Raw genomic sequence first — 16,721 nt, 5'->3', positions numbered from 1 at the left:
TATAAATTGAATATCCCATCAGATATATTTTCTATTGATATTAATCATGTGTCTATCACAGTATACATTGTTATTGACTTATTGTTCAGCCCTAACTTGGGTTACATTTTGAGGAGACAAAGGCCAATTTCAAAGCATCAAATTGCCTTCAATCATGCTTAACTTTTTTTTTTAGTCCCAATGTATTGGATAGCCTTCAAACTAAATATTAATTCACTCAAAATTTTTCTCAGGTAAAAGTAGCACTACTTTTTTATTTTACTCAAGAAGTGGCTGTCCCAAGAAATTACTCAAGTGTAAAAAAGGAAATGTTAGAGATTACCAAAGTAATGACTGTTGGATCACAGCACCTTAATTCTTAGAAATGATGTCAGACTGAAAAATAGAAAGTTAAGTGCAAATTCTGGTATTTAAAAAACTAAAATGTGAAAAATCTTACAAAGTGACAAAATGACAATGTACTTTTATACCTTAAACTTATGTTTTCTTCTCAGAGTGTGAGACAGTAGAACATATTTTAGTGTTTTGTGGACAAAGGGATAAACACGTAACTGGTTTCTGTAAATGTGATTCACATAAAGCCTATGGAAAGCTATGTAAAGCCACAGAAACCATAACGTTCAGTCATTTTCCTGCCTCCTCCTCATTGGTGCAGAGGGAAGTGTTGTGCGATACCTACAACAGGTGCTGACAGCGATATGCCCGCCCTCATTCCTGTAACACAGAGAGCTGGGGGGAGGGGAGATATAAGACACTCTGACCTGCCTGAACAAGTTACGAAACCTGCTTTTGGGGCCTAGTTGCTATGGAGACAAAGGGCGGGCGGAAGGGTACAAACTGGGTGAGGCATCAGTACACAACTAAGATACTCTGTTCAGTTTTTGTTTACGGTCTTTTGTTGGGAAGTTTTAATAATTTAGCTTCTATGGAAAGTTTTGCTCCTGCCACCTCAGAGCCATTTTTGTTTCACGACTGTGGAGCTTGAATTTTCCATTTCTGTCTTATATAAATTCCTGGCGTGTTAACTTAAGCAACCAGACCGACTGCTTCAGCATGCAAAGAAAGCAGTTCTGTTGATAAGACAAGAAATTCCCAGTAAAGGGTATACTGTGGAAAAGTAAACCTACAGTGTACGCAAGTATATTTTAGTAAATTAATTAAATGACAATGCTATAGGTTCAGACTGCTTTAGAAAATTTACATTTAAGTAATACAGCAGCTTTCAAAGTCAAATGACGTTATGGATGGAAAACAAAGCTGCCAGAGGCGCCACACCCAGGTGACCCTCACCTGAGCTCAAAATCTTCCACTGAAACTGCAAGTAAACAAGTCAGGCAAATCATTTGAGATCAAAGTGGTTTGTGTTACACAATAAAGAAATTCTCACTAAAAATAAATTTACACTGCCACTTAAAAAAAAACAAAAAAACCCCAAACACTTCAACTCGAGAATACACTTTAAAAGTAGTTTTATTAAAAAGTCAAACATCATAAGAAACTGTACAGTCTATGATAAGAAATTTCCAGCTTTTGAACAGATTCTAACATTAAAATGCATTACATCAACCACATTTTCAAAAAAGAAAAAAAAAAAAAAAGTCATGATCAGATACATATTGTGCCAAGAGTTTCCACATGTTATAAATAAACAGGCAACCATAAGAGAGAGAAAAAAAAAAGAAAAGTTTTCTGGAAACAAATCTCAGTTTCTCGAATAAAGACTAAAAACAAAATGGCACTCTCCCTCTCCATAGACTTCCTGCTGCTTTATATTTAGGACTGCTCCCTTTGCTGGATTTTTAGAAGAGAAAAAAAGGCAGGTTAAACAAAATCCATGGCAGAGCAACTAGTTTTACAGTGACAGTGTACAGGAAGCTGCTTTTACCTGAGTCTTGCTGTAGCGCTGCTGCCGTTTCCGATTAATGAAGAACTAAATCGGGAAAGAAAGATTGATTAGAGCTCCATATAGGTTCATGCAGGAGATTTAGGCATTTTCACCTTGAACTGCGCACTCACCAGAGCCAGAAGGCCTAAGACCACAACCAGCACCACGACCACAATGACGGCAATGATGCCACCAGTCAGGTACTGCATGGTGATAGTTGGACGCTCCTCATCTACGTAGTACACCACAATCTTATTCAGGTCCAGTTTCTGGCTGCCCCCATTGAGCTGGACCTTGGTCTGGTTGTTGAACAGAGGGGAGACCTTCAGCTGCAAGAGAAGAGAAAGTCAGCGAGGGTCCCTTCAGAACAACTCAACTGTATCAGAGACTTAGAAACTTACATCTTTCTCCATGTAGTAGGCCATGTTGCCAAGGTTAGTGGTACGGTCTCCTTTCTCCTTCTCTATGTCGATCACAATGTAGCGACCATCAGGGTCATACTAAAATTAACACAAAAAGGTTTCATTAGGAGGATCCGTTTTCACGACGTTTGTAACTTGTTTTAAGATGTGGCAAAGCAAACTGCTCCAGTCATTGGCTAGAAGTTCTCACCTGAACATTTTTAACCAGACTCCCGTCGACCTGGTAACGGGTTTGAAGGAGGTTTTTTACGGAACTGTAGGATGGAAAGGTTTTCATTAGGAAGTTTAGTCATAAACAAGGTCTGAATAAGAGTGGAGGCGTTGCATAAACTTACTTTTCCAGAGCTTGTACATTCACTTTATTGTTAGACTCAAGTTCTTTGTGTGTCAGCTCAAGACGAATCATGCTGAAGAGGAATTAAAAATTAAAAAAAGTTAAATACATCACCTTCTAACATTCACCTGGAGTCAGAACAGCAGGAGTTTTACTCACTATGTCTCCACCAGCTTGGAGCAGTTCATGTTCTTATCGCCCTTGTCGGTTCTGCGAACACCAGCGCTGTTGACGCACCAGCACTCCTCTGTGTTGTTGCACTGCTTGGCCTTGAATTTACCATCATTCTCACAGTCTGGGTTGTAGATACCGTCGTTGTCCATAATGGCGTCTTCATGTGGCTTTCCACCGATGTTAGTACGGACGTCTTGACCCATTTTTCTTCTGTACATCTCAGCCTTCATCAGAAAGCACTTTGAGACCACTAAAGGTGGACGATAAAAAAAAAAGAAAAAAAAACATGAGAACACAATCAAACACATGCAGCACGCATGCATCACAACATGTATAGTTTACTCACATTTTTCACAGTCGATGGCTGGTCTGTTTGAGTCATCAAGGGTGATTTGACATGTACATGGGGCACCGTCACAGTTGACCCATTTCATTGTTCTACATGGACTACCTGAGGAAAGAAACAAGACAAATTTGTATTTAATCTGAGGTGAACACCACAGCCTGCACTTATTGAACCCCTGCTATTTGTTAAATAACTAGTCGGTAGGACCAACAGGTACTCTGGCAGGTTTGTTTAACACCTGGGCGTTGGTTTCCGCAAACTGACTAAGTCGCCAGAGTGAGGTGGAGCTCCCATCCCCCACCTCTACCGATCTGAACGTTTTCAATAGTTTCCATACATTAAAAAACATAAAATAACTCCAAAAGTAAAATTAAATACTATTAATAAAAAAAAAGAGACTACAGAAGTGTTATTACACCTAATCAGTTCACGGTACTTACAGGCAGATTTAACGGTTTGCAAAGCTGCAAAGACAGCCAGGGCCAGGAGGATGAAACCCTTCATAGTGATCGTTTCCAAAAGAATAAACTTTAAAAACAATTAAAAGCGTCTCTCGAAGCGTCCGTCGTCCGCAGAGGTCAGACAAAGAATGAAGAAGGCGCTCAACAATACTTCCTTTTTCCTCCTGACGCAGGTGTGTCTACCGGCCGAACCTGTTTGGAGAGAAACTTCGCCGGGAGCGCGCACGCACAAAAGAGCAAAGTCACGAGCACGGCACAGGTGTGGTAACAAGCACAGTTCCTGCTGATTGTAATCCGTGGAGTTTGTTGTCGCCCTCAACTAACAAAAACACTCGCGACAGAGTAGATTTATAAGAGAGAAGCGCTTTACGTCACTCTAATTTGCATAAACTGATAGAAAGGGGAGGAGGGAGTGGGCGAAACAGGTACTCTTACCTGGTTCCGGTATGACCATATTTGTTGTCTGTTTCGGTCTTTCTGTCTCTGTTGACATATTTTCTGCTTTCGGCTGATAAACATTCCTTATTTTCTTTCGGTCTCAGTTTTGTCTTTATGTATTTTAGCAACCCTTTGTAAAATATGTTTATATTAAAACAAGTCAGTTAATTTTAAAACGGCATCAAAAGACGTTTCACATTATTTGCATAATGTGGGCTATTAACCAGTTTTGGTGCCCCACCCTCGCAAGTTTCTTTCTCACATAAAATGTAAATAGAAATTATTCTTTATTTTTAAGACCTCCAGCAGAGCCGGCTCAAGGCATAAGTGAACTAAGGAGCTGTTTAGAGCACCCTGACTTTCAGCAGCCCCCCATAAACATTTGAATTTTACCACAGACCACAGAGCTACCATTTTAACATTTGTTAATTGAGAATGTGAATACTATCAAATACTGTACACAGTAAAAATGCCAGTGTTAAAATCTCAGGTGTAGTGTTAAATAAAGAGTGTGAGTGTTGTTTTGACACCACACAGCTTTAAAATAACACTGCAAGTGTAAACTCCGTAATATTTGCGCTGTTAACTTCCAGTGTTAATTGGTTGGTGTTGCTTAAGCCCCGCCTTCGCGTAACGGCTGCAGAGCACGTTCTACCTTCTGTCGTCACGCCACCAGTCAGTCGATCGGTACGGCTTCATTTCGCCCACGGAAGACGCAATTCTTTCCTAAAGGTGAGCTAAATATTCATACATGACCATTGTTTCGTTGGAAATATGCTTTTTAGTTTGAGACTTCAAAGAGTGCACGATATTCAACCCATTTTGCATGGAAAATCCACCAAATTCAAGGTCCCGCCGTTTTGCCAAATCTAGGCGAACGGTAAATTTGAATTCTGTTATATTTGGTAAGTTCTAGTTGTCATTTTAAACCATGGATAATACTTGTATATCTGTATTATTTGAAATATTGGCGATGTGTGTATCTAAAAAGCTAACTTTGCAAACGGCTAGCCTCCGAGAGGATGTGGGGATGTTTTTTTTTTTTTTAATTCCGTGGCGAAGTTGTTCGTTACGTCAAGGAAGCAGTTCATTTTCCGCAAGGTTACACTCAAAATAAAATAAAAAAAGTTTTTAATCCAACATAAATGTCGAATGTGTTCAACTCTTTATATAATTTATGGACTCATTGTGGCTGTTGTCTGGTTCATCAACTTTGCAATAAAGTGTTGCTAGGGAAGGCTACACTTTTGAGAGGGAACGCAAGAGAGAGCGAAAAAAAATAAATCCCCATGTCCACTAGAGGGCCCCGTAGACTATACCAGTAGCAAAGCAAGAGTATAAAATGCCACGTTACGGCTAGCCGATAAGGTAACAGATTCTGACTAGCTAGCTAGCTCAACACTCTAGCTTGGATGAAGTTTATATAGTTGACAGAGCTGACGTGTTCAAAGTGATAGTGGAAGTGATAAAGGGTTGGTTTAAAATATCTGTAAGGTGGCAAAGCTTGGACCGTGTCCCGTTTTTGTTACACAGAAATGCTGGTTCAAGTGGAGCATCAGACCGTCCAGAAATGGGTTCGGGTTCCAGTGACGGATGACTGCTATGATTACTTGAAATTCATGCTTGAGGGTAAGTTGAGTACTAAATATGTTGTTGCAGCTGCCATTAAATTAAGTGAGCTTAAGGTAGTTTATCTTAAATTATGTCCCGAATGCTTATTAATCAACCCCTGTCCTTGTTCAGGTAATTAGTATATTTGTTTCCTTCCAGTTCATGCTAAATTCAATTTGGCAAGTGAAATCTGTGTAGACCTGAAGGACTCTTCTGGAGTTGATGTGGATGCTGATATTTTTGATGAACTCCTGAGGTCTGCTACAGTATCTTTCAAAGTAGTCACTAAGCAGTTTGGTAAGATTTAAAAGCATTAAAACAAGTGTTCCTTCTAATGCATTTTAAAAATATATAAATCTGAAGTTAATTTTAAGTTGTTTGCTAATGAGTCTTCTAAACTTTGTACAGTGGGCACCGTTGACGAGAGTGAGGTAACAGACGCTTCCTTCAGTTCTGAAGATGGGTCAGCCTCGTCAGTTCAATCTCCAAGCTCAGCGATCTCATCTGCTACAGTGATCACAGAGAACACCAAAGCACAGAGACGACGACTGGCTGAAGGACCACCTGACAGCAAGATGGCAAAAGATGTGAGTTGTGTCAAGGTGGGAAATAGAATGATGATCCATTTTAAAATTCATACCAGGATGACATGTGAAATCTGTTGCAGATTGTCTATGTGGCTCTACACCAAAAACCAGGGGGGGAAGATGTATTAAAAGAATACAACAAGACCAAAAGTCTCTCTGATCCAACAAGAAGGAAACTTGTCAATATTTTAGTGGCAGATATGATCGAAAGTCATGGGTATGTACCAATAAACCTCAGCCTGCTGATTGGGGGCCAGAATTTAACCTTGATATTTTGTAGTACTTTGTGTAGTACTTTTAAAAGTTAAACATGTGTATGAAATCCACAGAAATGTTGGAATTGTCTGAAAAAACATCATTATTAACATAATGATTATTTAAATAATTAGTAATTGCTGAGAATGGGGTTTCTATTTATAACCTTTGCTTAATTGGTGTGAGTTTGTTTAACCCCTATGTGGAACAGGAATATTCTTATTGAATTGTTTTTTAGGAGAGTCCCTCCTGTCAATGTCCGCATCACCTATGCCCTGGGAATTGTCACCCTCTTTCCCAGTTTGAAAGATAATTGCTCACCAACTGGCTATGTGAGTAGCTGAAGATTCTCTTCTTGGGTCATAATTTGGTTGGATTTCTTTCTTTTTTACAATGTGGATTAACCATGTAACTGTCCTTTTGAATACAATGTAATTAATATTTTGTGGTTTCTGTTCTGGGATAGGAGCATTTCTACGATCCTCAAAGTGGACAGGGCTACCTGGCCTATCGTTTGAAAACCGTTCAGCGTAACACTGCAAGCGACTTTAAGAGGAACTCCCTGTCTGCTCATCAAGGCGGCCCGAGAACTCAGAGGGAGACCTCCACATCTGAACAGCTGTTTGGTGATGGATGCAAAGAAGCAATGTCCATAATGAAGCATGCATCAGACCAGGACGTTGTTAAGGGGAAAATGAAGGCAACATTTAAGCATAGACAGAATATGCTACATGATCTGGACCAGTCATCACTCATCTTGGATCACTTCCCAAGATTCTTGGATACACCAGGCTTGGTGAGAAACTCTCAGATTTGATTAACTGAACTTTTGAATTGGGTTTTTTGATGGTATTTTGTCTTCTGTTAGGTTGAGCAGGACTTCATCATGCTCTTTGGAGAAGACATCTCGGGGAAGTTCATTGCAAGATGGCCAACGTTCTACAAACCGAAGGTCATCACTGTCAGCAAAAGCCTTCGACAGAGCGTTCACCTGGATGACCTTCTGTCTGCTCAGGAGGAATCAAGTGATTATGGTATGTATTGATAGATAAATATGTTCAACAGTCTTTTCTATGTATGCATTCTAAACATGGCTTGTTATGATTTTATCAGAATGGGATAGTGACTTGGCGGCCATTCTCCTGCTGGTTATTCTCTTGCCTCCAACTGCCAAAGGGAAGAAACATGTAAAAATTAGTGCAACTGAGGCAGCTGATCGTGTTGTGAAGTTCATGAAGGTATGTTTTTGACATGAATTATTGTGCTCCAATTACCGTAAATTGATCTCATTTTTACAAGACTGTAAAATGTAAAGTCATTATTTGGCGTTATTTGTATTATAAATTTATAGTTATTTTTGGAGGGGATGGGAGAGATCAGGGTTAATTTTATGACAAAATGGAACAAAAAGTTGGTTATGGGAAAATAATGGCATAAAGAATTGTATGAGCCCATTAGAACTGATCTTTTCACTTAAGCTCACAGGAGTTTCCTTGCAAGTCGCATCCCCTTTTGTGGCATGTTCACAGCTAAAGGAAGGTGGAAAATGTTCTTAATTTGTTGCTAGTGAGAGACTAAAACCATTATTTCTAATGTGCTGTCTTTTAATCTTAGGTGGGGACAAGCATGGCGACATTCCTTGGAAAAGTTGGATCTGCACAGCCCTTCCTCCTCTGCGTTGGAGAGAAGAAGAGCAGTATTCAGAAGTTCTACATCATCCTGGATCAGAAGCCCATTCCTTGTGTGGCACAGACTGCAGTGGCTGCCTTCGATGAACTTTTTAAGGCGCACTTTGTGTTTGCTGTGTCCTACGATGCAACCCTCCTCAACTTCTACACATTCATCCAAACAACAGTTTATGGGATTGATGCGGCAACAACAAAGGAGAGCCCCAGAGTCAAGGAAATCAGAGTGAGAATTAACAACACTTAAATATGCCAACATGTTACATTTGTAAGGTTCAGCACAGAAATTCTTTGACTCTTTTTCAGCATTTGAAATTTAGTCATGCTTTGTATCCAGGGCACAAGTTGCGTTTGAAATGTGGGGAACATAGCTGTTCATCTGTTTTTTACACGTATTCTGGGTTCAAAAAGCACTTGATGAAAGCACATGGAGACACTATTGCCATAGATTCTGTTTATGTGGACAAAGTTGGAACAGATAGTATTGAGACCGATGATGTTTGTGCTGATGACACATTGAGTAGTACTTCTGTTAGTCAACAAAGTCTTCCTAAAAAGAGGCAGTTAATGGACATGTGTAGCTCAGTTATTGCCCAAGTTCAAGCAGCTGGAGTTTCTGAAAATATTGTGCAGTCTTTAACTTGTTCAATGGAAGAGGTTGTTAATGATGTTCATATTCAAGCACAGGATGCTGTTCTTACATATCTTTCATCTGAAGTGAATGAGCAAACCTTAAACAAAGTCAAAGAATGTTTTGAGACCATGGAAAATCCATTCACACACCTTAACACTGAAACAAAGAGGCAAAGGTATTTTGAAAAAAAATGGAAAATTGTTGAACCAATAGAGCATGTCCTTGGAGTGCGTTATGATACACGTTTGAATAAAACGACAGGTGTTTACAGTCAAATTCCTGTTAATGACAAATTTATGTATGTACCTATTTTAGGAACTCTTGAGTCATTGTTTACCAACAAAGAACTAAGTACTTGCTTTCAACAAGTAAAGTGCCATAAAGAAGGGATCTATATAGACATCAGTGATGGTTCCTATTTCAGAAATCACTCATTTTCAGAGCAAGAACATGCACTCCAAATACAGTTGTATTACGATGATTTTGAAACAGCAAATCCACTGGGACCCAAAAGGGGTTCACATAAACTTGGCTGTATTTATTTTATTTTAAGAAACTTACCAGCTAAACTAAATTCAGTTTTGATGAACATTCATCTTGTTTCTCTTTTTCATGCTGAGGACTTGAAGAAGTATGGTTTTGGTCCCATCTTGGAACCTCTTATTAATGACTTGAAATGTCTTGAGACGGAAGGTATTAAGGTACCATTTTCTGACGTACCATTAAGAGGTTCAGTTGTTCAGGTTACTGGTGATAATTTGGCATTGCATAGCCTTTTTGGTTTTGTTGAATCATTCAGTGCAACTTACTGTTGTCGGTTTTGTTTAACTGATAAAACAAAGTTTCAGTCAGTATTCAGTGAGGATAACCAAGACCTAATTTTTCGCACTAAAGAGCTCTATTCAGAACATTGCAATGCTGTGGCACAAAATCCCACTCTTGTACATTCTTTTGGTGTAAAAAGAGAGTGTCCTCTTAATGCACTACAGTATTTTCATTGTTCAAACAACTATGCAGTTGATATTATGCATGACCTGTTGGGAGGTGTTGTGCAGTATGAACTTCAGCTTCTTTTTCAGTACATGGTTAGGACTTCTATAGATTTAAACACCCTTTCAGAAAGGATACAGAGCTTTAACTATGGATACCTTGAGAGAAACAACAGACCTAGTGCAGTCAAAATGGATGGTAGCAATGACCTGGGCCTCAGTGCTATTCAGTCGTGGTGCCTCTTGCGCAATACACCTTTGATTTTTGGAGATCTGATTGACAGGGACAACAGTTACTGGAGAGTAATTCTTCTTTTGATTCAAATTGTCAATATTGTGTTCTCACCAAAAATCACAGATGGTATGACTTATTTCTTAAAGCATTTAATTTCTGACCATCATAGACTCTTTAAGTCTTTATTTACAGATAAGAAGTTGATTCCAAAACATCATCTGATGATTCATTATCCCAGATGCATCAGAAAAATAGGACCACTCATCCATATGTGGTGTATGAGATTTGAAGGTAAACACAATTTCTTCAAGAAATCTGTAAAGAGCTTTAAGAATATAACTAAAACACTAGTAAAGAAGCACCAGAGGCAGTTGGCATTTCATTGGGAGAATTTTTACTTTCAAAGGTTTCAGTTTGGCCCTCTTAAAGATTACCAAACAACTGAGTTAGATTGCAGTGGCGTCTTAAGGTCTTGTCCCAGATTGAATGTGCCTTGTGTATCCACAACTTCATGGCTAAAAAGCTTTGGAACAGAATACCACATTGGAATGATTGTCTGTACAAGTACTGAAAATGAAATCCCTGTTTTTCAAAAAATACTTAACATCATAATCAAGGATGATGAAGCATTCTTTGTGACTGCTAAAGTCATTACATAGTGTTTTGATGATCATCTGAATGCTTTCAGTATAGAGATTGTGGATGATGTGTTTGCTATTATTTGTGTCTCTAATCTGATATATTATCAGCCTTATGACAGGCAGTTTTCAGCTGCTGATGATGAAAAAACATATATTGTGCCCCGCTGCTGTTTTGTATGAGCTGTGCATTGAAGGTCTGTAATACTGAAATGGATTTAATAAAAGTTGAACTTTCCATTTCTGTGTATTGTTTTGAATATTTTTTTACCACTGGATTTAGTTGATATTGACACCTTGTGGGGTCAATTATTTACCTTTTTAACACGACATTATGTTTTGAGGTTAACACTACACTGGTGTTACTTTTTGACATTATATTTTAACACTAACACCGTTGTAATGTTAATGTGACACTCGGTATTGTTGAATATTAACAACATCTGGTGTTAATTTAACAAAAAATGGGTGTCAACCTTTTAACACTTTGAAAAGTGTTACTTTAACACCAGCTGACTTGGACACATATAGACACTTTGTGGGTGTTAAAATTAACACTGTGGGTGTTAATTCAACACTGGCATTTTTACTGTGTACTATTAAATTTTATGCCATGAGTTTAGTCTTGGTTATCTGGAATCAAACTTTCAGAAAACTGCAAAACTGCCAAAACCAAATTCATTTAAGTCAATTTTTTTTTTTTAAAAAACCCACCTGTTTAGAGTTGCCTTTGATTCATAATAACTGGAACAATGATTAACATATGTAATGTGTATTTTCTTGAGGATCTTTGATTGTGACGTTTGACAAGATGTAATGTTTATATATTTCATAATATTATGTTTTTTATGGTATGAAGCACTTTGAACTTATTAAAAATATAGTTCATTACATGATTAGTGTACTGATTTAACAATTTTTCTAAGCTGATAGATAATGGAAATAAGTTGGCTAACAAAATAAAATGTCTTCCTAAATTTACATCAAAGCTTGTGCACAAACAAGAAGCTTCACTTGAACTGAAGGTGTGTCTGCAGCTCAGGCATTTTTAATTTGTTCTTCATTCAGTAAAGCTTCTCACAGCGTGTAGAGTATACAGAAATTTTACTAAAATAGGAGTAGCGATACTTTATAAAAATATTACTCAAGTAAAAGGTACAGTGAAATGGAAATACTCCTATCAGTACATTTTGTCCCAGAAAGTTGTTTATGTAAAAGTTACTCATAGTTACCAACTCTGCTTAAATGCCAGTTGTGGAATACGTGACTTATAACGGATTAAAAAAAAATATATGTTCCTTATATTTCACAATTATGTACCACTTTCTAATGGTCCATCACATAAAATCTTAATGAAAAACATTTAAATATGTGGTTGTGATGGAATAAAATGAGAGAAATGGTCTGATGTAACTATTGAAGCTCATTATATTATAATATTTGTGTTACGGCATATTGAGCTAACCCAGTAAAACTGAATGTCAGCTGGATAATAAACAGAGTTATGTTTTTTTTATCAATTTTTGTTCTAGAGGAAAGGCTACAATATTATGTTTTTTCCTCAACTGTTATTCAGTTTTCTTATGCGATTTAATCTTATTTTTTGATGTAATGCGATAAACAGCTTGTAGTGGACCCAAAATCTTCTTTTTGGTTGAACTAAAACCAGCATCCTGTTTATCTGTTATCGTTTCATTCTCTGTGACAGGATAACATCATCATCTGTCCACGCCGGCGTTTATCAGCAGAAACTGGAGGCTGGGAAACATAAAACATTGAGCTGTTGTGAGTCACGTTCTGACAGCAGAGACGGTTGAGTCACAGCCGCCGGTCTCGATCCAGGTGAAGAAACATTCTCAGGCGTGTTGAGCTGGCTCAGGAGTTTTTGTCATTAATTCAGTGGAGGGAAAATATTTGATTAGAAATAACGCTTTGAGCGTTGCTGGTATGAAGCAACCAAAGCACAAATTTAAGTAAAAAGCTTCCTGGAGAGCAGAATACAATACAGGAGGACAAAGACTGATAGTCATTTCCTGGAGTCGCCCATACCTCTACACTGTAAAACATTTGAGCTGCGTTTTTCTTCTTCTCTTTAAGTCAAATAAATTCAGCGAGTTTTAGATTTGAGCTTAAATGTGAGTTTATGAAAGATAAACTTACAATAGTACGTTGTGTAAACTTTTAATTAATTTTGTCAAACTTCCAAGAGTTTTTAGGTTAGCACTTAAAAAGCTTGAAAGAAGAAAAAGACAGGAGTGGCAACTATTTCCCAGAATGCTTAGCGACATGTTTCTGAACCCTGAGATGGAAATGTGCTACATTGATCTCACTCTTGTGTTTATTTTAATGCTTGAGGATAATGTCTTCACACTAAATGTTTTTGAGCAGAATTCATTGTGATGTTTAATAAAATTCATTATCAAATCAGAGATTTTGTTCATGTGATTTGAAACAAGAATTTTAATTATTCTAAAGTCAAATAGTTATTTTAACTTAATATTGTGAGTAAAATAATAGAGAAATGTGGCTCTTCAACCAGGTGAGGGCAGTTTTTTTTCTTGCATATTGTGAAATAATTATCTGGTTTAAATTGCAGCATCAAGTTAAAACTCACAATTCAAGATTAATAAACTTAAAAAACATTTCGGCAACTTTTCTCTTGTTAAATCAACTTCAATTTCTGAGTTAAAACCAAAACAGTTTTCTTGTTGACTTAAATTGCATTGTCATGCATTGGGTCATGTATTTGGGTCACAAATACATGACCCAATGAGCCCAAAGGCTGTTATGTCAACAGTAATCAGTCCTGCAACATACATTTATGTTCATAATTATCGATTCTTCGTAAAATTCTCTTGATTTTTTTGTCACATAGGCCTCAATCGGGTCAGATGGTAGCTTTTCCTGGGACATGATAATCTCAGCTGTAATCTATACACTGCAAAAACACAGTCTTAAGTATTTTTGGTCTGGTTTCTAGTGCAAATAAGATAAAACTTACTTAAAAGTAACTTTCCAGCAAGATCTAGAGGCTTGTTTTAAGTCAATAATTTCTTAATATTTGTGAAAAAGTGCTACTTCTATTGGCAGAAAAATTAATTTATAACATAAAAAATGTCTTGTTATGAATTAATTTATGACAATGGAGCAAGAACTTCATCAATATTAAAAAATTATTTACTTAATCCAGATAACAACATGAGCCATAATGCTACAGATGATTATTTGACCGACTGAACAAAGTATTGTGTTTATATAATGTTGCCTAGCAGTCGATAGTTTCCATTAACCCTAAAACCGGTTTGGTCTGTTCTTGTTTCTCCCGGAAGGCATTAACGTTAATCATGATGCATATTAAACCTGATGACAGCATGGATTTTCTCCCAAAGTCACGTGGTTGGGAATGAACGTTTAAAATTTTCAAAAAAGCTTTTTATTTTTACTTTTACCAAATGGTCTTAATGTCTAAGCAGTGAAAAACATTGTTCCCACACATTCCCACAGGCGTTTGATACGTTGTCAGCCTCCAGTAGATCCAGTTTGTCTGGGACGATGTGGAGCATGTCGCCGATTCTCAGAAACAAGGCTGGGAAAAGTTTTATTTATATAGCACATTTCATCAACAAGTCGGTTCAAGGTGTGTTACATGATGGAGACATGAAACAACAAACAAGAAGGAAACTTTACATATTCTCAAATATCATTAAAATCATAAAACTAGAATAAAGATGAAAATTAATAAGGTTCCAGCAGGAAGCTCAAAGTGCTTTGCATAACAGTAACCCACCGTAAAACAAACAGCAAACATTACATTTAGTCAAATACCGTAATCAAAATCATCAGGTTTAGAGTTGTTACTAATCAAAAGCAACTCTAAGCAGGTGAGGTTTAGCCTTCATTTAAAGGAACTCGGTGTTTCGGCTGCTTTCAGTTTGTTCCAGATTTGTGGTGCATGTAAACTGAATCCTGCCTCTCTGTGTTTGGTTCTGGTTCTGGTTCAGAGCAGACCAGAACCAGAAGACCTGAGGGGTCTGGAAGGTTGCTATGACAACAGCAGCTCTTTAATGTATTGTGGTGCTGAGCCAGTCAGTGATTTATAAACTAACAACAGTATTTTAAAGTCTATTCTCTGAGCTACAGGGAGCCGATGTAGGGGCCATAGAACTGGGTGATGAGCTCCATCTTCCTAGTTTTAGTCAGAACGCCAGCAGCAGCGTTCTGGATCAGCTGCAGCTGGAGGATTATTTTTTTAATGCAGATCCTGCGAAGATGCTGTCGCAGTAATCAGTTCAACTAAAGATAAAAGCACTGATGAGTTTCTCTATATCTTGTGGAGACATTTCTTTAATCATTGAAAAGTTGCTCAGGTGATAGCAGGCTGAATTTGTAACTGTTTGAATGTGACTCTGAAGGTTCATGTCTGAGTCTGTCACCACACCCAGATTTCAGGCCTGATCTCTAGTTTCTAGCTGTAATAACTAAAGTGGTGTGCTGACTCTAGATCGGTACTTTTAGGTCCAAAGATAGTTCAGTTTTTCTTGGCAAATGTTCATAGGAGTTAGGTGGAGTTAGGAGTTAGGTGGAGTTGGGTTTAATCTCCAGTCTCTAATCTCTAGTCCTTGAGGGTTTGATTCATGATATTATAACCAAAACACCAAGGAATGAGACACTGTTTCTGTTTTTGCTTTAGCTCATCTTCAAGGAGTTTCTAGATCATTTAGATCTGAGGACTGAAACATCCACGAAAACGTATTGATTTTGTGTCTTGTGAAGCATTTTTGTGTTGATTTCTTCCTAAATATTAGATGGTTATCCTGTTGATTGACCCATTAAGGAAGGAGTTTTAGTCTTCTGGTAGAGGCCATCATATTTTTTAAAAAAATGCATCGTTGTATTTCAGAGATTATGATGTTGTTTTGGAGAAAAGTTTAAATAAATGGGGGAGAAATGAAAAGAAAAATGATGTGATGGGAAAAAGAAAAAAGTAGGAAAAAAATGGAGAAAGGAAACAAGACAAAAACAAGAACAATTTTGAAAAAGAAAGGGAAAATTTTAAAAAGAGAGGTCATAAAAATCACTTTCCATGCCTTTCAACCAGATGGCATTTAGGTGAATCTAGTACTAGAGTTCTCTACTGGTGAACAGGTGAGAGATTTTTCTCCACTCTTAACATCCTGTTCACAAAACCAACGCCAGTTCCTCTCCAGCGTTGTTTGAGCCCATTCCAGTTCTGCTGACATCATTTCTTTGTCTAACGGCAGATGGTACGCAAGTTCAGACAAGTGGAAAATGTTTCCTGACTCTTTGAGATCGACCTACATCTGCTTTACTCAGATGGCTTGCTCTCTTGTCTTTCCTGAACATTGTCAGAGATTAATTAGCTTTTGTGTCACTCCCTCCTTAATTCCCAAGGAATCACAAAGCATTGAATAGTAACAAAAGAGTTTTAAAAAGTTTCCAATGTGACATAATGTGACTGCAATTAATGACTTTTTAATTTTGAAGCTTTTTGCTCATGTTTACCAGGGAAGCGAGTCAGTAACCCAGCATTGTTCCCAGTTTACGATGAAGTTGTTGCACAAAGTTTGTGTGTTACATGCTTTCAGTGAGAGTAGATTTTTAAAAGGATAAAAAAATAAACGCGCTGACACATGCACCAGCTTCTTCTGCATCCGTATTTCAAGTTTTGTTCAGGCATTGCTTCCTGAGAACACAATTCAATCAAATGCTAAAATCCGTTATTGTCGTTTAATAACAGCGTACTAAATGCTCCTTTCAGGGAAGGAATGCAACTTCCTCATAGCTTCACAAAAATGTTAAAAGAAAGCATTTCACACTGTGGTTTATGGTTGTCTACATGCATTGCTTCAACTGTAACGTTAATATTTCATTGGCGTGTCAGGGCCTGTTTAAAATGTTGTATCTGAGTTCCTCCATCACTGCAAGTATGTGAGTGACAGTCATTTTACAAGAGACTGAGAACCCATTTCTGAGAACACATTTCACAACCAAAATTACTCAATCTTG

At 37.6% G+C, this 16,721-nt stretch overlaps 1 protein-coding gene across 1 annotated transcript; it reads right to left on the bottom strand.

Annotated features, from left to right (window-relative positions):
* Nucleotides 1-1,549: 1,549 nt before the first annotated feature.
* On the bottom strand, nucleotides 1,550-3,955 carry epcam (epithelial cell adhesion molecule). The gene is made up of 9 exons (XM_032553880.1): nucleotides 3,602-3,955; nucleotides 3,162-3,266; nucleotides 2,801-3,065; nucleotides 2,643-2,714; nucleotides 2,498-2,561; nucleotides 2,287-2,385; nucleotides 2,017-2,214; nucleotides 1,886-1,930; nucleotides 1,550-1,791 (listed from the first exon to the last, which is right to left on the bottom strand). The coding sequence occupies exons 1-9, from the start codon at nucleotides 3,663-3,665 to the stop codon at nucleotides 1,774-1,776; spliced, it is 930 nt and encodes a 309-aa protein (XP_032409771.1). The 5' UTR covers nucleotides 3,666-3,955; the 3' UTR covers nucleotides 1,550-1,773.
* Between the last annotated feature and the right edge of the window lie 12,766 nt (nucleotides 3,956-16,721).

The sequence above is a fragment of the Xiphophorus hellerii genome, chromosome 22 (assembly GCF_003331165.1).
Source record: "Xiphophorus hellerii strain 12219 chromosome 22, Xiphophorus_hellerii-4.1, whole genome shotgun sequence".
NCBI classification, from domain to species: domain Eukaryota; kingdom Metazoa; phylum Chordata; class Actinopteri; order Cyprinodontiformes; family Poeciliidae; genus Xiphophorus; species Xiphophorus hellerii.
This window is presented reverse-complemented; position numbering and strand designations above follow the sequence as displayed.